Below are 22,518 nucleotides of genomic sequence, written 5' to 3'. Positions count from 1 at the left end.
AAAAAAAAAAATGAAGAAAAAAACGGGGAAACGAATAGAGGGAAAGAAAAATCAACTACAACAGGCAGCGGACGCACAAAAAAAACGTTAGAAATGACGCACTGCACAACAATACCAGCCCTCCCACTCTTCACGTATCTTTTCGCCCCTAAAGCATTTAGCCTTTGCGCGACACACCTCGTGAGACACGTTGTTGTTGACCTGTGGCGTAGCAAATGAAGCGAAATAAGCCAAATTTTCTAGCTTTTATCAAGCAGATACGGCTTAAAACTAAAGTGGTGTGAGCATATGTTAAAAGGATTTCCTCTTTTTTTTTTGGTTCTGTTTTTTTTTTTGAAATAAAAAAAAATCGACCAAAGGGGGGAAGAACCGACCACATTGGTCTTCTAGCGAAACCTGGTGGCACCGTCTACGAAAACGAGCTTGACTGGTCGGGAGGAGAAAGAGGGGGAAACTATAAATTTTATGTAATCCAAATCCCCTGCATCGAATATCGCCCCCCCACACACACACCTCACCTCTAGTGAGATTCACTGAAGCTGCCGTCAATGCTGGTTGTGTCCTCTTCCGTGCTTCCGCTAACCGACGTGGACGAGGAGGAAAGAACCCCACTGCAGCGGAAGCACCGGATGTAGTACACATTGCGTCGCACATCCATTCCTTCCGTCTCCATTCCAGGATAGTTCCGGTGGATGTGAAGAAAATTGACTCCATCGTTGTCAAGATCAAGGTAGTCCTTGTCAAGGCAATCGAAACAAAGCGCTGCTGGGCACTCATAACACATAAATAGCGCCCCATCTGTTGTCGCAACCTTTTCGCAAAGGTCGCATCTGTGACGTGGGCACGTCCAATTCCGCGGGGCCGAAACACCCTCCGGTAGGACGCGCTCGTTAGCACACTCTGCATGATAGGCTTTCGTGCACCAAGAACAATGGAAAAGAGGTTGTAATGGCCGCATCCCCTCCCCGCACACAAAGCACTCATGGGTGACACCAATTGTCACCCGAGCAACGCGACCGATGGGCTTTGCCGAAAGCATAGTTGATGCTCCCCCCGCCTCCATGCGCAAAATATCATCAACTATCGCATCGTCCTCGGCGTTGCTCTGATCTTGGGGGGAAACGAAAGGAACTTGAGCACTCTCCACACCCTCACCTGCACCGGAATCGATAACAACGGGGTCATCTTTTTTCATCCCCTGCTGTTCTTCAGTTAGTCCGTCGCGGTGATCCTTCGACCCGACACTCCAGTGTTCTTCCCTGTTCTCACCGTTTGTTGATGTCGAAAAAAGTTGTTGAATGTAACTACCCGGTATTTCTGTAGCTGAGTTATCATCACCCACTGCAGCGCCATCTACGACAAACTCGCCTAAGGAGAGCCTCCGCAAGGCGATGTCTTGAATACGCTCCTCAACTGTCTCTTTGCAACAAAGACGAAACACGCGGACGGTGCGCGTTTGCCCAATGCGGTGCGCCCTGTCAGCAGCCTGTCTGTCCATTTGCGGATTGAAGTTAGCGTCAAAGAGAATAACGATATCAGCGCCAGTAAGAGTTATCCCAACTCCCCCTGACATTGTGGAAATAAGGAACACAAACACTTTGGATGCCGGTCCGTTGAAACGCGCCATCGAGAGCTCACGCTCTACTCGCTGTGCACTGCCATCTATACGCTCATGACTGTAGTCACGCAGGATGCAAAGCCCTTGCAAAAGGTCCAGGACACATGTGAAGTTCGAGAAAATAAGACACCGGTGACCGTTCATATGGAATTCACGCAACATACGATCAAGCTCTATCATCTTCCCGCTTGGTGCTATGATCGATCTCTCATCTAGCGAAATACCACATGCCGACAGTCGGTCCTCCACTCTAGTAAGAGAGTCCCGTCCCTCCATGGTTAGCAGACGGAGCGCAAGTGGGTGACTGCAAATCACTCGTTGATGTGCCAAATGGTTCTGGAATACACCACCATCCTCCCTGAGAGCCCGTTCCGTCATTCTCAACAGCAGCGCCCGTTGTATTCTGGTAGGTTCCACCATAATGACTGGTTCGTCCACACGCGGGGGGATGCCAAGATCGGTGTTAGACTTCGTTCGCCGCAGCATAACGTGTTGCAGAAGCTTTGCACAGTTGTTTGCGGCCGAAATGGTATCACCACCGTTCCTCTCGTAGAGGGCGCAAAATGAGGGATAAAGGAACATCATTATACTCCACACCTCCTTCACAGAATTCTGAATCGGTGTGCCCGTCATGGCTAACCGGAAGCACGCTGTGATCCTCCGAGCCACATGAGAGATTGTCGCCGTGCTTTCCTTCAGCATGTGTGCCTCATCCACAACGGCAACCACCCACGACCGCTTACAAAAGAAACCCCGATCTCTACGTAAAATCGCGGGAGTAGTAACAAAAACGCCGCGCTTACTACCCCTTCCACCGCGGAGCATCGCTCGTTCTTTGCCGTCACCGTTGTAACTCACCACATGTAGTGTAGGTGCCCATCGGGACAACTCCCGCGCCCAACCTGTGACGGTGTTAAGGGGCACCACAATTAGGTGAGGGCCACCAACGTTGTAAAGTGTCTTTAAACCGTTGAGGAACGCCGAAACTTGTGCCGTTTTCCCCAGACCCATGTCATCACCAAGAACGCTGGGCATTCCACTATGAAAACGATTTACCAAAAATTGGACTCCATCGAACTGGTATGGACGTAGCACGTACCCGTCAGGGGAATTCGTTGTTTCACGACTCAATATTTTTGGTGGAAGGAACTGAGATGACTGCACCCCGTCCTGGATCAAACGCATCGTCTTGCTTGTGAAAAAGGGCTGGTAAGTACATGCCAGTTCCACATCTTTGGAAAGTTCCCAAAGAAACTGTTGCTCGAACCGTTCGGCCAACTCTTCTCGGTCGGCATTGGAAAGCTTTTCCCATAGGACATCGCCCAGTGACACCTGGTTCTGTTTCACCTTGTCGTCCACATCGGCAGAAACATTGGCCACATCATTTTCCTCCGACGTGACATCGGTCGAACTTTCTTGTCGAACTGGTGGGTCTTTAGGGCGGACAAAAACCTTGCCCCTGTCACCAAGAAGAAGCCGCAGCTCTTCCTCCTCTTCCTCCCCATCATCAGGAAGCAAGAGGACCTTCACGGGACTCGATGAAACAGTGGCAACATTCGTCCAATCCTCCTCTTCGGCAGCACCGACCAAGCTTGTTACATCATGGTCGCTCGCCCCCACATCCGCCACAGGTGTTTCCGCTTCGGAATTCAGTGCTGAGAAATCAACGAAGGTGCGGTTCCGTTTGAGACTCGCACGAGCCGGATTTCGGCTCTCTAGAAAGGCAGCAACGGGGTTCTCAAACTTCATCGGTGTGCCTGTGTGATAAATTCCCTGTTTTCTTGCAGTAAAACACCGACAAATCACCAATGAAAGGGTAAACGTTAGGTAGTAAAAAGTAGCAACGTGGATTCCAGTACAAAGATGCCCGCTTCAGACAAAACACTAGTGAACCCCCCTCACAGTTATTAAGGTTTCAAGATTTATTCAATCATAATTGAAGAATAACACAAATGTAGAAACGTTAAGTACGAATGACGTGGCGATAACACCGACTCACCACCCATTGGACATGTTCGAAAGACCGAGCGATTCACCACGCCATCACATTGCGCAAACACATAAACATGTTTGCGAAACAGGGTGCTACAATCAACATAATTTCCGATAAATTCTTCTTTGAAATAAAAGGTGTCCTCACGCAACGGCTTTCGGTACTGTATACGCTTCAGGACTACGCACGCCTTCACTAAACCCGCTCGTCACCCAATTCGCCCTCCAGGGGTTACAAATACAGTTACTGCTTGGTCCCCAATGGCTATAGTTTACCATGTGCTAGTAGCGTTAAGTTCCTCACGTGTTGTAACACGACTCAGAACAAGTGTAATATCGTCTACCTTCCCACCCTTTGCATCTTCCACACCAAACTTCCTGAGCATCGACGCCCACGGCGTATGCGCGCTTTCGTCAAGTGAAGTTTTATATGCGTCCTGTACAATGCGCTGGGCAACACGCTGTGGGTCCACATATGCAACCTTGTCGTTTGCAAATATGGGACCGAGTAAGAGGCCCACAAGCGGGACCCGCTCAAGTGCGCTCCCCTGCACATGGCCAATCCAGCCCGCGTCAGCGGCGAGGGATATGTTGAAGCGATTGTCAAAAAGACCATCCGTGCCAGTTATCACCACATCACCCCTCTGCACAGGGATCTTCTCTCGGGTCGCGTCACTCACGCGATCAGAAAAAGCACGGCCCTGCAAATGTGGAGGAAGTACAGCAAGTTGAAAAGGCGCATTGAACCCATGGACCTTCTCATGTACACGGTGCTGGACCTGCCTGTTCCGCACCACGAGCACGCCGCTGTCGCCCACATTGGCAACATCGAGGTAGTGTTCACCACTGCTGTCCTTCTGCAGCGCCACAACACATGCCGTACTACTTCCAGCCTTCACAACCTTATCATGAAGCACCTTGTCGAAGGCAGATTGGAGAATCACCTCTGGGTTTAGCTCCTTGCGGTGGGTCTCAGAAAAGTGCTTGGCATTCTCCATAAGCGAGTTTGCAAAGTGTGAGGCGTCAACACCCTCGTCACGCCATCCTCCGACACCATCCGCAACACCGATAACTTTGTACGTGTTGGACACAAAAAAACTGTCCTCCCCACAGTCCAACTCGATAAAACTGGCACGCTTCCTCCATAACATGGATTGACGCCGTTTCCGCTCCTCCACATCACTACGATAATTCTGTGCAGGACTGGGCTTTGCTTTGCAGAAAGCCCATGTCTGAAGCACAAGTTCCTCATTGTCCCGCTCCTCTTCTGGGATGTCATCCGGTGGTGGGCCCCAATCCAAAGACTTCCCATTCACAGGTATTTGTTCCGGTGTGGTGGTTACACTGCTTTGTCCTCCCATTACCCTAGTTCTACAACTTGAGAGACCAACATAAAATACTCATTGGAAGGGACGGATTAGAAAGAGCGAATGGAATGCGTACCACGCAGGAACTAACAACCATCAATTTTGTTAAATGGAAAAAAAATAAGATTTGGAGCCGGTGGATGCGCTCGCTGCTTTTATTTTTGTTTATCTGTTTGTTTATTTGCAACCTTTCAAGGGTTAAAATGACCCGCACAACCGAGGGAAAGAAGGATCAACACGGAATATAAACAAAAACGGCAGCAAAAAGTAAGACCGTTTTGGAACGTCGCGGTTAACCGTCCCCCTCAGCCTCCAAAATGTAGAACCACAATATATGAACGCGAGGACAGCACCAACTTCCAATAAACTTGTCATACCGCCTGTGCCCAACATGCTGTAACCCTCTACTCTGACCTGTGGAATCAGGGTCCCAAATTATCGGGGTCGTCCGTAACCACGTCAGACTCCAGCACCCCCAAGGAGAGGAGGGCATTCTTCCCCATAGTTACGAACTCGGTGGGGCCAGACACAAAGGCTAAAGGGGGGGAAGTGCGGACAAACTCGCCCATAAATTCCTCAACGTCCCACAATGTCGGACGACGCCCACAAGTGGTATGAGGAAGCAACAGGTGGTTTGACATTGCACTTGGGTCTTGTTTGGTGAGGTAACAGTGAAATCGATACATGAAGCGATCGCCCTGATGGCTGCACCAACGAACAAGGTCATCACACCTTGGAAGGAGTGACTCCTTCCCATCCACGTGGAGATGAACAACCTGTATCATGGCAATATTCCCCTCATCCGTCGGCACAGGCGATTGCGAACCGTCGAAGAGACGCTTAAGCAAAGCATACGGTGCGGTCAAGCCGATACCAGCGGAGAGAACAACAACACGTCCCTCCAATTCGAGCAACCGCCTGATGTTATGCGAGAGAGTAAAACGGCCGCCGACTAAAAGAAGAGGAAATCGCTGTTGCAGACCATTTTTAAGCATCCATGTGCTCCCTCCGCGGCTTCCTTTAGCTTCCTTAATGATCAAAGTGAAGAGACAACCCTCCTTGTCCGTCTCAACTACCGTCCACCGACGCCTTAGAAACCTGCCGGAGGGGCCACGGATAGGTAGTTCCAAGTCTACAAACTGCCCAGGTTGGGGGAAAAGATCCAAAACACCACGGCAACTACTGAAAAAGAACTCCTTTGTGTCATCACACACGTGCTCCGTTCGTGCACAATACACAACTTTGCCTTGCGTGAAGCCACATGGAAGCAATTGGCTTCCGGACGACCCAAGCATTTCCAAGACCTGCCCACTACGGAGGGAACTGTGAAAGGTTTTAGAACGAATACCGTCGTTGCTGATAGGCTTCGTCATGGGGCGATCCTTGTTCGCTAAAGCCATCTCGGCGTACGCATCACTGTCGAGAGCAGGACCAGAGGTGTTTAGCGTCACATACACTTCACCATGTTCAACCGTGACTGTATGAATGCGCTGCTTCCTCCCCTTGGATCGCACAACCTGCTTGCCATTTCTGTCGATAGTGCCCGATGGTGTCATCTGCAGCGCCCAGTAGAGACCCTCTCCAGTGTCTAAGGTAATGCGGTACTGATGCCACGGACAAACAATGCAGGGGTGGCCACCCATATCCTCAATATCGCCCTCAAGTAACGGCCCCCCATGGTGGTAACAGGCGTTGTCGATAGCATAAAATTGGTTGTTATAAAGGCACACAACAATATTCCGTTCGCCGCATTTAATAAGTTGTCGACTTTTATCTTTAAACAGATGGGCCGAACCGACGTGGATACGAACAGGCTCTCCCGTCATCGAACACTAATCCACCGCATCAAACTACTCTTAATTATATGAATCCTTGGGGTTTCCCTTCCTCTAAATTAAAAATTTCGAGTTCGGGCTAGCACCACAGGGGAGAAAAAGAACCTCAGCTAAAGCAACATTATCAGTGTGCAAAGAAAGCATGCCGGCGCACGCGTTCCTTCCAAACACATACAACACACACGCGCGCACACGTGGGTGTGAACAAATCTTTTACTTGAAAATGATATTTTTATTACCTCGTTTCGGTAAGCATCCAAAAAGAACCCACCTACGCCCCCTTCAATGAAAATTTCTGCTTCTCTGCGTTCTCCACCACACGCTCCCGGTGGAGCCCTTTCCGGCGACGAACCCGCTCAAGCAGCTGCTCTGCGATATTCTTCGTTGCCACTTCGGCTCCGTGCTCCTCAATCTCCTCGCGTGTGGTGGGCGTAAAGTACGGGTCTGCATCCAACACATTCCAGTGACTCATCTGTAACTGCGCTGTGGAGGCACCTTGAGTCACTACACGCAGCTCGTCCTGCAACCCGAATGCCTCGACTGCTGGAAGCAAGCAGCGGATGTAAAATAGGTCACTGCCCTCATTGGGGACCTCCTCTATAATGTCAGAACGCCGGCGACTCAGCGAACCGTATATTTTACCCTGAGTCGCACCGGAGGAGTAGACAGTGCACTCATAGACCGGCTCCACAAGTCGCCTTGAGTGCAGCTCCATCGCTGCACGACAGGCATCCCGAACACAAGGCAGTACCATCCCACCTGTGAGACTCGTAGAAGCCTCAACATTGATATCAGTTATCACAAACGCAATGTTGAACATTGGCTCCTGTGCCATGGGGCCGCTTTCTGCCGCTGCTTGGAATCCAGCTACAATCGAGTCTTTCCAGTGGTTGAATCTCTGCAACACCCCCAATGAATCTGTATGCTCACTGAAGTTCAGCAAGAGGGTAACACCAACAAACTTTAGCTTCTGTGGGCCGCAGGCAACAACGCCATGCTCGATTTCCTTTGACCACCGTTTGTTCGCGTTTAGTGCGCCCCCAATGCGTTGAATCACATGTCCAGCAGTACCACGATTCTTGTTGTCATCTTTTATTATATCCAGAACTTCCTGAGGCATACACCGAGCGTATAGCGTAACCGCAAACGCACCGTCGGGTGTGGTAGCAGTGTGCAGCTTCGGCTTAGCACTTGGGCCGGTGGCTACAATGGTCTCGCGGAACGAGACGATTGATTCGGACACCATCACCTCCACGCGCGCAAAAGTGTCGATCAGATCCCTCAGGCAGCGCTCCATGTGAACCTCCCCGGCGGTCCCGATCACGTGTTCCCCTGTCGGAAGTATGCTCACCTCTACTTGAGGATCCACCTTGTAGAGCAGCCGCAGTCCCTGCTGCAGCAGAAAGAGGTCTTTCGGATCCCGTGGAAACACAGAAGCTCGAACAATAGAGGTACTCGGCAGCACAAGGGGGTTTAGAGGTGGAACACCTTCTAGACTTGAGAGAGTAGCATATTTGGCAATGTAAGGCGTGAGCCCTCCGACACCGCAGAGGGTCCCGCTGCAAACCTCATCCGCTTCATCCAGCCCGGCTCCACGAAATAAAAACACCTTTCCCACGGTAGCCTCAACAACTTTGTCATCACTATGCACGTACATCTTCATCCCCGGACGAAGCCGACCACTGTAAACGCGGGCAAACCCAATAAACGCATCGTCATCATTTCCCTCCCTGCCAAGAGTAGTACCAACAAGGAACTGTGTGTCCACAAGTTTACAGACGTACACAACACAGGGAACATCGGGTGCGGGAGAACAATTCATCAGAGCCTCACGAACAGCAGTTGGTGCTTCGTCGAAACGGGGGATGAGAAACCGTAACCGCCGCCGCTGCGCAGAAACAGGAGAGTCCAACTTTGAGCACACAGTACTTAACACACACTTTGCCAGTGGCATCCACGAAGAGAGCAGTGCCTTTAACTTACCACGCTGACCCCGTCTCGGATTATTCCACAACTTCTCCGGTATGCCCAACTTAGCAGCCATGCTGAGCTGTTTCTCAGGCCCGTCATCCTTTTCATCGAGAAACACACTGTACAATTTCCATATCGGCTCTAGCATCAACTGCACTGCCAACGTCTGCTGTCCTGCCCGTCGCGGAGTCGTGTCCACGCCCTTCATTTGAGGTTTCAGATAGTACTCACCCCAAAGGTGCTTCTGGAGATCAGGTACACCTAATTTGCCTTCGTACAGACGGGAGAAAAACTCAGCAGAGAAGGCCCATCCATCGTGGCAGCTGGCAAAAAGTACATTCCCCTTCGTAGGGCAAAACCAGACATCGTCACTTGGGTCATCCCGTTCCTTCCCCGCTACACAATCCTCCTCCTGTATCTTTAATTGATTTGCAAACCCCGCCAGCGCAGCATTGCACGTCTCCACGATGGAGCGCATGCGATAGTAAGCCTCCTCTGGACTCAGCTGCTGCACGGTGATGAGCAAATCCACCTTGTTCAGTACCAGACACATGGAGAGCCCCTCACGGTATGCGTGACGCAAAATGCCGTTAGATTGCTGAGTCACACCATCTACCACATCCACAATAACAACAGCTCCATCGCACAGCCGCATAGCAGTGGAAACTTCACACGAGAAATCGATGTGTCCAGGTGAGTCGACCAAGTTCAAGAGGTGTTCGACACCTTCGTGTAGATGGCGCAGCACTACGGAGCTGGCCTTCATTGTGATACGACGCTCCTGCTCGTCTGGTCGAGAGTCAAGAAGACGAACTTCTCCAGCCAGCTGCGGCGAGAGGATGCCGTTGCTCGCGACAAGATAATCACTAAGTGTGGTTTTTCCATGATCTACATGAGCCACGACACAGAAATTACGTATCCTTTCAGGTTCCTGTCCAAGGCGTTGCAAGTGCTCAGTCGTTTCGAGATTCATTTCCTCTCGCCCTCCACACAGCTGACAGCAATACCAGCGCCGTCTTTTTTTTTTTTTAATCTTTTCTTGGAACTGCTCAAACCGTTAAGTTGGCCGTATACATAAATGTATATGCACCTTCGGAAGCAAAACAGTTTGCCCTCACGGGACAAGTACAACAGAAGTCTCGTACACTGTGTGGAAAGTTGCCTTGTACTCACCACCACACTTGTCACTGTTATTGGGCCTCTCCTGTCCCTGCTGTCTCGGTCACTTCAACTAAATATGGAATCACGGTGCGAAAAAAAAAATTAGGAGAACTGGTCTCATTGATTTCAAACAAACAGTAAAGCGATAGCGAAACAACAGTGGTGACAACACAGAGACGGTGAATTCACAAACCATTATTTGTCCTGCCTCACGCCGCCAGGAGGAGTTTTCGCACTGCATCCTAAAGACAACCACTTCTTTTTCGATTATTTGCATCAGCCTGACCCTCCTCCACACACACATACACACACACATCCTCACTTCCTACCTTCCTGAGGGGGTCATTACCACACTTGTGACCATATGCCCATGCGTAAACTTGTATCGAAAAAAAAAAAGACACACTGAACAAACAAGCCACTGGCATGCGAAAGGAGAAAATAAAGAAAGTGTGTTGTCGCCTCCCTCAGCACACAATGAAACCCACAACAGCATATTTCTATCCGGGATGAGCAGAATATGTAAACTGAGGACATGCACATGGCAAGCACCGCCACCCCTTCCTGATACTTTGATGTGTCTCTTTTTTGCATGTGAGTGTGTAATTACTCCTTTGCGGGCGTCCATACGCACGTATAAGCACACTGCGGCATCTACTCCCTAAACACCCCAACCTGGGCGCGCTACATAATAAAACAATTCATAAACAACACAGTTCACCAATAGCGTCTAGAAGAGCTCTGGCCGGCCCTTTGGCAACATAATCCAGTGCCCATCAGGACCGCTCAGTCCGCTGAAAGACTTCTCCTTTGGCATGAGGAAATATAAGTAGATGAACGCAACAAGGTATCCCAGCGTTTGAAAGTACTTTTTGCGTGATTGAATCTCCGTTAGTTCCGTTGACGAAACGTCCCAAGGCTTCTTGGTGTGACGCTGATAGTACTTTGCCTCTGGAGCTGGCAGCTTTTCGATATGCACATCCATGGGCTGGAAGTATGTCCACGCAAGGTACGAGTCATAAATAGCAGTGTTAGGTTCTTGAAATGGAGAAGACGAGCGCACACCGCGGTCATTCATTGGGAAAGCGTTCTGGATGTCGCACGTGTTCATACACTCGCCGCCCGTGGAGAATGTGGGGCCGTTGCCAACCAACGCCTTTCGCGTGGTGGCCATAGCGAACAATGGTGTTTTCCGCAACATTCCTCAATGTGACAATGTTGGAAAGGGGGGAACCAGGTGAAATGAAGAAGTAGAGAGAAAGAGGTACTCAACGCATTAATCACTCACATGACATCACAGACATCAGATCTATCACATACCGATTCGAAGGAAAGTAAAAACAGAGACCGCACGTTTTAGGAGGAGGAGATAGGCATATAGAGGCGAGTAGCGTCACAGATTTTTGCGCTTGCATCTGGTATCCGCTCCGCAATGGCCCAGTTGCACCAACCAAATACCTATCACCTCAAAAGGTCAGTAACATATTCAACCCACAAAAGGAGGGGCACACGTACTGAGTCCATGTATCTCAACCCTCAGATGCGGTGAGTGTTGCCAGTGACAAAGCCCTCCCTACCAGTTCCTCAACATGTGAATCAGTTATTTTCTTCTCATCGTTGTCCTTGAGCAAGAATTCTACTTCTACCTCGTATCCGGTAGTGTGTTTGTCGCGAACTCGGGTGAGATCATAGCGAAACAAACCATCAGTCACGCTCAAGCGGTCCTTGTGGCGCGTGTACCCCCTCGTGGGAGCGAAATTAGGGCTGGGTAGCTCTCCTGTAATTTCAGTGCATGCAGAAAAGCGAATGTCGTATGCCCCAGATGGAACGGGAACATCCAAGACAAAAAGTCGCTCCTTTCTTATGCACGCGATGCATTCACTGGGCTTCCCAGAGGTGTAGGTGTAGCGCCATTGACCAAAGGAGACATCACGGGTAGTCGAACGGGTAACACTCCCTTCTTTACCCTTGTCAAGACAAAATTCCTCAATTCGCTTGTAATCTTCCTCGGCAACACCAGGCATCACCTCCGTCCTGGTTTTGCGTGCCCTTCGGCCCTTCCACTCGCGCTCTGAGGAAGTTGATCCAGACTTGTCACTCACTTCTGCGCGCCGGCACAGACGAGCTTCCAACTCCATATGCGTGTGGTCAAGGGACTGCAAACGCTGAAATAATTCCTCCACTATGGTTCGTTTCTCATCTGTCTTCGCTAGTACCTCACAGTCATCACGCCTCTCGTCATTTCGCTCGTTACGCTCTCTCTTTCGCCTTCGTTCCGTCGCTTCCATCATTCTATGGACTTTTCGCAAACTATTTGAGAAGTTTGAGCGTTTGTAGGTATTAGGAGTTCAGTGAAGACAATCTTGGTATATTATTTTGTTGTTGCTATCTCGACCCTATCGTTACAACCCCGGTTCTCACCCTTCACCCCGGTACGCACAAACACGTACACCCAGCAGCAATAAAAAATCACATTGAAACGCACAGACACCGTTCTCATGAGTCGCGCAGAAGAGCCCATTGCAACAAACATCCGTCTGCAATTAGACCACAGACCCACCCAGCTATCAGAGCCAACTTCAGGATCCCACCACCTCCTCCACCGGTATCATGGTGCTTCGGATTCCACCTCATGAAGTGCGAGAGCGCTTGCGACGCAGAAGGGGGCACTCTTCCCGCGTGTGCCCACCGTCATTACAATAACTGCAGAGCACATATGAAGTTGCATGGGCACGTCCCCGGCTCCCAACCGCGTGCGTTGCACCCTCTGCGTTTTGCCTCTCTAGAATCTCCCTCACCTGTATCTCGCGTTCGCGCTCTCTCTCTTCCGTTGTCTTACAAGCCTCAGCAACCAGCTTCTCAACCTCCACCATCAAGTTCTTCGCTTCGCCGTGACTGGGATCCAGCTCAAGGCAACGCCGCAGTGCTGTGCAAGACTCTTGTGGACGCTTCAGCTGATGCTGTGCGCATCCCACTCGAAAGAATGCCCTCGCGTACGTCGGATGTACCTCTATAGCTCTCATTCCATCCTTCAGCGATTCCGACCAGCGGCCAGCACGAGCATAAGCAGCACTTCGATTACATAGTAAAACAGCCATATCTGCCGCTACGCTACCACCGCCATTCCCCCTGTTACTCTCCCCATTTGAGGCACATTTTGTATGAAGTTCAATCGCTTTGGAGAAGTGCCGCACAGCACTCAAATACTCGCCCTTCGTCATGGCTTCCTTTCCCTGCTCGATACCCTTGCGATAGTAGTAAGAGTCAAGGGTGTCCTTCGATGCGACACCTCGGCCACTGCGCATCAGCTCTAACACTAGCTGATGTTGTTCCTTATACAAAATAGTGTTAGGGTCCAACTCGTAGGCACGAGCATAGTGTCGCGAGGCCTCCTCGTAGTGCTTGAGCCCGTGGTAGGCTGCTGCCATTCGCCCATGAACTTTGCTGTTGCGGTCGTCCATCTGAAGGGCCTCCTTTGCAGCACTAAGTGCTTCAGCGAATTGTTCTCGCGCAGCATAACAGGCGCTCATATTAGAAAATGCCCGTATCTTTTGTGCCACTGTGATGTGCTCGTCGGAGCTAATCGTCTTGTACAAACCAATGGCGGCGATATGATTTCCTTCACGCACAAGGGATGCCGCCTTGACAAAGTTCTCCTCTAACGCTGCATTGGCCATTGTACCCAATAAACTTCCTCACATATACAAAAAAAAAAGTCTCCTCAGAGACAATTAATGTGACAAAAAGGGGGAGAGATGTCCTCAAAGGTCGTTGAGAAGAGGGAAGAAAAAACAGAATGCGCCACCAAAATGGCAATAGGATGTTTCAGCAGCACACGCCCATATGGGAAAATTATAATAGTATTTGAATGTGGTGCGCGGCTAAGAGTTGCAGGCAGATCGAGAAAACATCTCATCAATACAGACTGCAAGGAACCCCAACTACCTTTCAGCAACCACCTCCACAACCGGAACAGCTCAACACCAAGTAACTCTTTAAGTGAACACTCCACCAGGCGCAAATTTTTTAATCAAACAAATCCCCTGAACCATGGAGAACCTCCACCCTCACATAGCAACTGGAGGGCAGCACGAGTCAGAGTTGTCACCACAAAAGGAAGTGAGGCATTTACACCTCGAATGAAATATCAGTCCTCACGCACGCCCAAAACGCAAAATGTCAATATAACAGCTAGAGTAGCGATAATAATTCTATGAAAGCACAGCTACAAGAGACTAATAGCAGTCAACGCAGATATCAACAATGTGAAGATACACGTACGAAGACAAACAATGGCGCACGCAAATCGAATTAAAAAGACCTCCGAATGGGAGGCTGCTATTAAGCGACGATCGACAGAAACAGCGAACGCACCGGTTTAATTTTACACTTCGTGTTCGCTCAAGCAGTACGGTTGTACACACGCAAAAGATCCCGTTGCTTCAAGGGTAACATATCTATCATTTCGCGAGACAGCTGAACTTCCTTCTCCGTTTCATCCTCCATAGGGTTTGCAGATGCAAAATCAACGGCCTTTTGAAACATTTGAATGGCAACCGAGATATTCTCGAACTCCTCTCTGGGATTTTTAAAAACAAATTTTAGCTGCAGCTGGGCAAGTCGCATAGCCGCCCTGAAAAATGGCATCCTGGACTCCGATTCGAGTACCTCAGGTACCACCCCTGATTTTGGATCTTTCCATGTATCACAGAAACGCCTGTAGAAGGACTGATTGACCCTAACGAGGGCGTTCAGGCTCTTGTCACTCAACGGTTTCTCACCCTCCACAGGGTCGCTTCTCTGACGGATGCGCAGCTCAACTACTTCCTCATGAATGACGCCGAGGTCAAATAACAGTTGCCTCACCAGTGTCGGGTACGCCTTGAAACTAAGGTCATCTGGGAATTTCTCTAGTAGTGTCACGCGACGCTGATGCATAGCAATAATACGATCACGGCCCGTCTCGAAATGAATAAGCACCTCATACAAACGCGCCTTGTCCTTCATGATCTCGATGTGCTCAGTGCAGCACCCATCGTACACATAAAATTTAAGAGCTTCATTAAACCAGTTGGTCGCAGTTTTGAAACATTCACGGGCGTCGTCAAAAGTTTCGATAATAGGAGGGAATTCTGGTGGGGGGATGTCAAGGGGAAAATCTTCCCACCAGCCCTCCAATTCGTCCGGTAGGGGGGCACGTGAAGCACAACCACGCTTGACATCAGCATAGTGCTGCAGGCGATGCAAGTAGAACCTTCCGTGTGCCCACGCCACAACACCGAGGGTCTCCTCAGTTGGATTTTCCTTCGGCATTACGAAACGACCAGCACTGAGGCAGTGTAGCGCTTTACCGTAGTCGTAGTAACTACTGTAAAATGCACTCAGATGCAGGGCGTTCGTAGCCCAGTCCTTCTTGGAGAACTCCATCTTGTTGAGTAGCTGACTGTACAGCGTTCTGTGGCAGTAACGCGAAGCCATCGCTGTCATCTGCGATGCTGAATAAACCTGCGCCAAAAAGAAAAGTGTAGATGTAAATGCCGTATCCATTTCGTACCTTGCAGTGTATATTGCCAGTGCATCTGTGGATATGCTTTCGCGGTCAAGCCCGCCGCTTTCTTTAACAGGAACTTGTTGCATCACGCAACTTCCAGGTAACGATTCAAACCACTTGTTCCAATTGTTATATCCCTTTTCGGCAACATGAAGAACCTGCTTGGCATCGTTGAGACGCAATGTCGCATCCCGATTAGAGAAGTAGAGCCCTAGTGCATTATGAACCCGCAGAAACTCAGTTGCGAATGCAAAACGGTGGGTCGCGTCTATGTAAGGTGCCTCGTTCTGCAGTATTAACTCTATTGGGTGGGGTGTGATGTTCTCAACATCGGCCAACAGTTCCTCCTTAGCACCGGAAAGAGTAACAGAGTATGCCTTGCGCAGCTCTGTCATGCCCTCCTCTTCTTCCGATGTTTCCAACATGTTTAAACCAATGAATATACCACACCGGCAAACTTGACTAAGCGCAGTAAAACTAGGCGACTCTCTGTATGCATTCACAACAGAGTCCCTTAATGATTGCATTTGGCTCCTGGCCGTGAACTTGGGCTCTAGAACGTTACGCCTCGGTCCCTCCTCTTCACTTAGTTTTACGATGGCATCGTATGACAACGTGAACGCAGTGTGGTCCATCTAAGAAAGTAGAGGTGTAAAAATTAAATTTCTTCCCCTGTCACAGATGCCAAAAGGTTCAGAAGCAATGTCAAGGATGTCAGCTGTAGGCAATAGGGGCTCAGTGGGTTAGCCCCAGGAGTGTATAAAACGCCAACCTTCAGAAAAGCAGCTAAACGAAGTAAATCAAAACAGAAATGGAGGGGCACATACTCGAGTTCAACAACCTACTATTCCGCCAGCAGCGGAAAGACGTGAATCTTTAAGTTACCACCAAACAAATAAAAGCTAACCTTACTATGGGAAGAAATGCACTTCACATAAAGTTGTCATCACCATCGGGAACGTTGGCAGCACCACCCTCATCCCCTATGGTGTCCAATCCCAGTGCATCTCCTGCTGAAGAGCCACCCTTTGCGGATGCCCCTTCCTTCCCCGGTTGCTCCCGCTTGTCACCCTTTGTTTGCTTCATTTTTCCTTCACAAACCTTACTTGCGTTTGATACCTTGTCCTTAATGGTCCTGAGGGTGTCAAGGGCGTTGCCTGACTTAAACTCACGGGCTATATCACGGAAAACGACAGAAAGGATTGAGTTGAAGTGTGGAGACTCAGAAAAGCTAAGAAGGCGGTCAGCCAATACGACACCGAGCGCCTCCGCCTCCGCGGCAGTGTTGACGGGCATGTCAGCGATGAGCTTTACGGCGTTCTCACTGTCTTTTACCACATTCAGGGCTTCCCCGGCACTGCTTGCCGTGCTTTTCATATCTTCAAGAGCCCTTGCAACGTCAGCGGGTAATAGCTCCTCCTCTTCAGTTCGTGCAGAAGCTCTGGCACGTCTTCGCTGCCTTTCCTTCTCCAGTAGGGCTTGTTGTTCTCGCAGTTTTCGCTTAAGGGCTTCCTCCTCGGCAGCTTCTCCTTGCTGGGCTTCAACCTCCCAGTCATCAGCAGCGTCGTCATACTCATGGTAGTCCTCCTCCATGGCTATAAGAAGCTAGTTTACCTTTATTTAAAAAAATCCCTGGCGCACGCCAGACGTTAAGTGGAATTCAAAAGTATCAAGTACAGCCACATACGCGTGCTTCACAGCACCATCACCATAAATTGAGAATAAAGAATAGTGTCGGGAACAGAAATAAACTTTAAGTGGTCGTTCATTTATTTCCTTCCGATTCTGACGCAGGCGAAATACTCATTTCTTTTTTTCGGTAAATGCCCTTCCCTTTTTAGACAAAAAAAAACATCTCACTCAACGAGGAGTCGAACAGACGCATCACGTATCGTATAGAAATGTGCAAAGAAACATAATCGCTATTTACTCCCGCTTACTCAGAGAGTGAAGAACTGCACAGCGAAGAAGAGTGGACCGCGTGCTGACAGTCCCACCACAGAAAACAATCCTATGCTGAGCTCTTTTTGTTGTTGCCGTTGAGGACTTGTAGCGGTAACATGACTTGAAATTGTGAATCAGTGTGTGTACGTCGCTACGTACATTTAGCACTGACGGATCATGAGTTCCCTCATCCAAGACGTGTCTCGCCCCTCCTCCATGTACAACCACGGTTTCCCACTCTCCCCCACACCCGTCCTTCTTTACCAAACGTTCCCCTTCCTCGATTTTTCTTTAACCCCACAAACCCAAGGGAAAAGAAAAAACGCTGCTCACACGTGCCGTTCATTGCTTTATTTGCTTTAATGCCCCCCCCCCTTTTACCTTCAACAAAACATACTCCGTCTCGCTCACATTGCCCGAACCCTTAGACGTCACAAGGGGGGAAATTGTACCAAATTTCCCCTCAAGTTCCTACTGTATAAACAAATAAACGGAAAAGAAAAAAAGCGATATTGCGCTTTAGATTGCCCTCTTTTTCATTAACTCAGCCATCAGCGCCCCGAGCTGAGCGGGTGAATGGGCCACAACGGCACCTGCAGCTTCAAGTGCTTCCATCTTTCCTTTCGCAGTCCCCTGCCCACCAGAGACAACAGCCCCAGCGTGACCCATTCTGCGTCCTGGGGGGGCAGTGGCACCACCAATGAAAGTAACCAAAGGTTTCTTGATGGGATGATTCTTTATGAATTCTGCAGCCTCTTCCTCAGCAGTACCACCGATCTCACCAATGAGAATGATACCTTCAGTTCCAGGATCTTCCAGATACAACTTAACGCAGTCGATCATGTTGGTACCGTTGAACGGATCGCCACCAATTCCCACGCACAACGACTGTCCAAGGTTGACGGCTGTTGTTTGGGCAACAGCCTCGTAAGTAAGGGTGCCACTTCGGGAAACCACACCAATGCAGCCCTTCTTGTGGATGTGGCCAGGCATAATACCAATCTTGCACTCCTCCGGGCGGATAATACCCGGACAGTTAGGACCTATCAGCCGGGTCTTGTTCTGGGAGAGAAGCATAGATTTTACGCGGAGCATATCCCACTGCGGAATCCCTTCAGTGATAACAACAACCAGGGGAACTTCGGCAACCAAAGCCTCCTCCACTGCTGCAGCGCAGTGAGGGGCAGGGACATAAATAACAGTAGCGTCGGCCCCAGTGTTTTTCACTGCCTCAGCAACCGTACCAAAGACAGGCAGGTTAAGGTAGGTCGAACCCGCTTTCTTAGGGTTCACTCCGCCCACCATTTTGGTGCCATAAGCAATCGCCTGCTCAGTGTGGTATGTGCCGTGCTTCCCCGTTATACCTTGGCATATGACCTTAGTGTTTTGGTTAATCCACAAGCGGCGAACTGTCCTTGAGATCATTTCAAATAATGTTTAACTTTAGTCACCTGAGAACACTTAAAGCGAACAAAGAAAATATGTCGTATACATTGTTGTGGGCATGTTAATAATCATTATTCACAATTACTTACAGGGAAAACATTGACCATCCTCTATCATGGAGGCAGAAAACAATAACAACTAGCTTAGGTATGTCTGTATCAGACGAAAATAATGCGCCACGACGTGTGGTTATAATCTTGCACAACAATATATGTATATGTGTGTAGGAAGAAGCCGGAAAGTGATCAATATGACGAAAGAAAGGGAATAACCGCAACGTAATCAAGCGTTGAAAAGCGAGAGAAATTAAGAAGTAAAAACTCAACACAGCTTCCACTCAACCAACTCCAAGTCTACTACATCGGCATTTTCACCGATTCCCCTCACTTTTAAACCCCAATAGAGATCTTAACTGTCGGACGCGCCACCGTTTGATGAGGGAACGCCGCGGGTAATCTAATGTCCTTCTTTTGCGCAAGCACGGTGGGTGGAGGAAGCTCGAATGAATCTTCGGTTGCATTTGTGCGGTGCACCAAAGAGTTGATTTTTCGACATCGCTCAATATTTCTTTGAACAAAAATGCGGCAATCATCAACTAGTTCATCACCCCGAAATGGCAGCTTTTTTTTCTGTAAACCAGATGTCCTTTTTTCGGTGATGGCATTCGCCGCCAACAAATCAGACTGATTCGCAAACCACAAACCGGCGGCAGGGTTGCTATCAAACAAACCACTGGAGGCATACGAGTACGTTAACGACTTGAACACATCAACCTTCAGCTTCACAAACGTCAGAACTTCATTGAATATGTTGTGATCGACTGCAACGCAGTTCAGGCCTACTTTATGAGCCTCTTCGTATATTTTAAAGGTTTGATGGAGGAGTCTCACGGTAAGCATCTTTCCTTCACTTTGTCCGTTTTCAGTGGATCTTGCTGACCCTATCTCTTGCGCTTGACCTATGGCAACAAGGTGACAAAACTCCAAAACAGATGCCGAGACGTCCCCGGGTCTGGCGAGTCGTACGTCACCAACTACGTATAATTCCATGTCATCAGAGATATCCTTGGCAAGACAAAAATATCCGGCAGCTTGTAAAAGATAATGGTAGCATTCCTTTTGAAGGGCAGATGCGTGACCATGCGCCGATTGCCAACATACTAACCGTTCGCTCACATTCACCAGAATAACCCCGACGTTAAAGTACATGTTCTGTAAATCATAACGAAAGTCGTCAAAGTAAATAGTCTCTTGTGGTGAAAGGCACGGAGTCCAACAATAATAATATCCATCTGCTAGGACGGGGTAGTGGTAGAGCAAGGCAGCCAGTTCCTTCGCATAGTCATTGACAGCATCGACAACACAGTTGATCAACTTCTCACGCTCCTCAAAATTCTTCCAAAACCCAGTCGCATAATTATTGCTCTGCTTGAACTGGTCACGAACCCAGCCAAACTTCGCAATGCACTCAGCTCTCCTTAACTCAAAACTCCTTTTCACGTTAGGAGGTATACTCTTCCAATTTGCATCAACTTTTTCACTAGGACCAACGGACTCCTTCAAGGCAAAAGTGACAAACCTAAGTAACATCAACACACTGATCTGCTGTTCTCAGCAGCGTTCCCAGGGGAGTCACACAAGTATGGGGAAAGTGCAAGCAATTTACCGTTCAAAACTATACATGCACATGAGCAGTGAGACAACCAATAAAAAAAATGATAGCAACTGTCACAAAAAATAAGGAAGTCGTGCAGACGTTTGTCAAAGACATGCGGACGACAAATGCGCTATGTTCTCCTTATCCAAAACAGCTAGACACTCCGACAACAGCATTTCCATATCTTTGAAATATTCACATTGCTCGCTGACTAGATTGGACACGGGGTTGTACTGGAGATATTCATCAACATCAGTACAGTCACCGGTAGGAAGGGTAGTTGCCCCTGACACGCATTTCTGAACTAAGGAAGGATCATCGGTATTAGGCACACACTCACACCGGTTCTCTAAAAGTGGCGATGTATGCTTCACGTAATATCCACGCATCTCGCTAAGTGCCAGCATGACCACTTCATTGCGTGAAACATGTTCCTCATCCCATAGGAAGTTACGAACCTCCGTCTCCTGTTGAATTAACCGAGTAACCGAATTATCGACCCGAATATCGTTGAGTCCTTGCTCCAGGATTCTTCGTGACGCTGCGAGATCCGCCAACTGCGTTGCAACCTTGTGAACGTTGGTACGGCAGCGGTCCAAGCGAACTGCCAAACATTCTAGCAATCTTTCCATATACTCTGATTTCTCTGCGAAATTTTTCGTCACATCTTTTATGCCCCGTTTAACCGATACTAGCGTCGTGTCAGGTTCAGTCTGCGTGGATGAAGAAAATGTGAAACATTCCGTCTGCGTATCACGGTTTGTAGGTTGTTGAGCGCACTGAATCCCAACATCTTTCAGATATATGGAATGTTGCACACCTTTACTGAAGATTTTTGACTCTGTTTGGATAGATTTGGAAAACGAGCTTGGCGGGGCCACCACGGGTTTCCCCTCTATGCTGGGTTGTTGCAACTTATCCTTCCTTGGGTAGCCTTCTATGGACGCTATTACCTCATCGGCGATAGCCAATATACTTTCGGTCTCCCTCTTCACGGTCATTACGCCTTCGGGAAGAAAACCAACATATGATAGCAGAATTTTCTCTCACTTAGTTAAAAGAAAGCATGCACAGGATATTTCCATTTGTGCCACGTTGTAACAAAAGCAGAAGGTCGTCATAATCCTCTTTTACGAAGATAATCAAAATAAATCCCAATAATAACAATTCGGTGCCACAGTAAAATCAGACAGTTCATGAACTCTGCTTCATCCCACTATAATATGTCCTCCCAAAATACCCCTTTGGCCGAGCTTCGTAACGCGGTGCCAAGTTTTGTAGTGGCTGCATCTCCATCTCTTTGTATGGACTACGCTTCACATCTTCCGCTGTTATTTCGTCCACAGTCCAATCCCTGGGTCTCTCATCGTCCCTGTGTAGCAAATGGTCGTTCTGTTCAATTGCGTCAATTTGTGATTGCTCTGTTATACCATATTCTCCTAACGTCTTTTGTGGGTCCAATTCTTTCCCATCGATAGCAAGATGAAAGGACGAAACACAAAGATAGGGAGACTGATTCTCAACGAGAACAAGATCCTTTACTTGTGCAATAGTACTGTCTTTCGGAGCCATAATCTGAACAACCTGCATACGCTGCTCCCAGCCAGATGTAACCCAGGTAAATATTTTGAACCTTATTCTTAATGGAATTAGGTGCTGCACCCTCGGGTCGTCAGTTACTGCCCGCCAATAGTGCCTGTCAGTATCATGAAGAATGGACTCTAAGCTCCCCGAATAAAAGCGCGTATCTCCAGGTGTCGCTGCTCGGATGGGTCCAGGATATGTCGTGGACTCTTCAAACCGTTTTCGGGCTTCAAACGCCTCCTGCTGGTAGTGTCCAAGAAGTCCTGCCTTCAACAGAGAAAGGGCGCCGCGCCTCATCTGCCGGCAGACAGCCCGATAACAAACTTTTGTGAAAGCGAGTGAAAATTAAAAAAGGCAGGTTTTTTCTTTTTAATGAGACACAGCGGTATATTG

General features: G+C 48.9%; 13 protein-coding genes across 13 annotated transcripts; all 13 read right to left on the bottom strand.

Moving 5' to 3' along the window:
• Positions 1-520: 520 nt before the first annotated feature.
• Positions 521-3,367, bottom strand: TEOVI_000223200 (transcription activator, putative; the record flags this gene model as incomplete). The annotated part of the gene is made up of 1 exon (XM_067225330.1): positions 521-3,367. The coding sequence occupies one exon, from the start codon at positions 3,365-3,367 to the stop codon at positions 521-523; it is 2,847 nt and encodes a 948-aa protein (XP_067081431.1).
• Positions 3,368-3,882: 515 nt separating this feature from the next.
• TEOVI_000223100 (protein phosphatase 2C, putative) lies at positions 3,883-4,971 on the bottom strand (the record flags this gene model as incomplete). The annotated part of the gene is made up of 1 exon (XM_067225329.1): positions 3,883-4,971. One exon carries the CDS (start codon positions 4,969-4,971, stop codon positions 3,883-3,885), a length of 1,089 nt encoding a protein of 362 aa, XP_067081430.1.
• Positions 4,972-5,399: 428 nt separating this feature from the next.
• On the bottom strand, positions 5,400-6,803 carry TEOVI_000223000 (Rieske-like [2Fe-2S] domain containing protein, putative; the record flags this gene model as incomplete). Its single annotated transcript, XM_067225328.1, has 1 exon — positions 5,400-6,803. The coding sequence occupies one exon, from the start codon at positions 6,801-6,803 to the stop codon at positions 5,400-5,402; it is 1,404 nt and encodes a 467-aa protein (XP_067081429.1).
• A 280-nt stretch (positions 6,804-7,083) lies between these two features.
• TEOVI_000222900 (translation elongation factor EF-2, putative) lies at positions 7,084-9,756 on the bottom strand (the record flags this gene model as incomplete). The annotated part of the gene is made up of 1 exon (XM_067225327.1): positions 7,084-9,756. The coding sequence occupies one exon, from the start codon at positions 9,754-9,756 to the stop codon at positions 7,084-7,086; it is 2,673 nt and encodes an 890-aa protein (XP_067081428.1).
• A 918-nt stretch (positions 9,757-10,674) lies between these two features.
• On the bottom strand, positions 10,675-11,145 carry TEOVI_000222800 (uncharacterized protein; the record flags this gene model as incomplete). The annotated part of the gene is made up of 1 exon (XM_067225326.1): positions 10,675-11,145. One exon carries the CDS (start codon positions 11,143-11,145, stop codon positions 10,675-10,677), a length of 471 nt encoding a protein of 156 aa, XP_067081427.1.
• Positions 11,146-11,473: 328 nt separating this feature from the next.
• Positions 11,474-12,235, bottom strand: TEOVI_000222700 (RNA triphosphatase; the record flags this gene model as incomplete). The annotated part of the gene is made up of 1 exon (XM_067225325.1): positions 11,474-12,235. The coding sequence occupies one exon, from the start codon at positions 12,233-12,235 to the stop codon at positions 11,474-11,476; it is 762 nt and encodes a 253-aa protein (XP_067081426.1).
• A 339-nt stretch (positions 12,236-12,574) lies between these two features.
• Positions 12,575-13,621, bottom strand: TEOVI_000222600 (TPR repeat, putative; the record flags this gene model as incomplete). Its single annotated transcript, XM_067225324.1, has 1 exon — positions 12,575-13,621. The coding sequence occupies one exon, from the start codon at positions 13,619-13,621 to the stop codon at positions 12,575-12,577; it is 1,047 nt and encodes a 348-aa protein (XP_067081425.1).
• A 724-nt stretch (positions 13,622-14,345) lies between these two features.
• On the bottom strand, positions 14,346-16,130 carry TEOVI_000222500 (KIF-1 binding protein C terminal, putative; the record flags this gene model as incomplete). Its single annotated transcript, XM_067225323.1, has 1 exon — positions 14,346-16,130. The coding sequence occupies one exon, from the start codon at positions 16,128-16,130 to the stop codon at positions 14,346-14,348; it is 1,785 nt and encodes a 594-aa protein (XP_067081424.1).
• Positions 16,131-16,425: 295 nt separating this feature from the next.
• TEOVI_000222400 (Translation initiation factor eIF3 subunit, putative) lies at positions 16,426-17,088 on the bottom strand (the record flags this gene model as incomplete). Its single annotated transcript, XM_067225322.1, has 1 exon — positions 16,426-17,088. The coding sequence occupies one exon, from the start codon at positions 17,086-17,088 to the stop codon at positions 16,426-16,428; it is 663 nt and encodes a 220-aa protein (XP_067081423.1).
• Positions 17,089-17,958: 870 nt separating this feature from the next.
• TEOVI_000222300 (succinyl-CoA synthetase alpha subunit, putative) lies at positions 17,959-18,864 on the bottom strand (the record flags this gene model as incomplete). Its single annotated transcript, XM_067225321.1, has 1 exon — positions 17,959-18,864. One exon carries the CDS (start codon positions 18,862-18,864, stop codon positions 17,959-17,961), a length of 906 nt encoding a protein of 301 aa, XP_067081422.1.
• Positions 18,865-19,274: 410 nt separating this feature from the next.
• On the bottom strand, positions 19,275-20,474 carry TEOVI_000222200 (BRO1-like domain containing protein, putative; the record flags this gene model as incomplete). Its single annotated transcript, XM_067225320.1, has 1 exon — positions 19,275-20,474. The coding sequence occupies one exon, from the start codon at positions 20,472-20,474 to the stop codon at positions 19,275-19,277; it is 1,200 nt and encodes a 399-aa protein (XP_067081421.1).
• Positions 20,475-20,645: 171 nt separating this feature from the next.
• On the bottom strand, positions 20,646-21,542 carry TEOVI_000222100 (uncharacterized protein; the record flags this gene model as incomplete). The annotated part of the gene is made up of 1 exon (XM_067225319.1): positions 20,646-21,542. One exon carries the CDS (start codon positions 21,540-21,542, stop codon positions 20,646-20,648), a length of 897 nt encoding a protein of 298 aa, XP_067081420.1.
• Positions 21,543-21,735: 193 nt separating this feature from the next.
• Positions 21,736-22,422, bottom strand: TEOVI_000222000 (Ubiquitin family, putative; the record flags this gene model as incomplete). The annotated part of the gene is made up of 1 exon (XM_067225318.1): positions 21,736-22,422. One exon carries the CDS (start codon positions 22,420-22,422, stop codon positions 21,736-21,738), a length of 687 nt encoding a protein of 228 aa, XP_067081419.1.
• Between the last annotated feature and the right edge of the window lie 96 nt (positions 22,423-22,518).

Source organism: Trypanosoma equiperdum (assembly GCF_001457755.1).
Source record: "Trypanosoma equiperdum strain OVI genome assembly, contig: ctg_531, whole genome shotgun sequence".
NCBI lineage: Eukaryota > Euglenozoa > Kinetoplastea > Trypanosomatida > Trypanosomatidae > Trypanosoma > Trypanosoma equiperdum.
The sequence above is the reverse complement of the archived record's forward strand: the minus strand, read 5'-3'. Positions and strand labels throughout refer to the sequence as shown.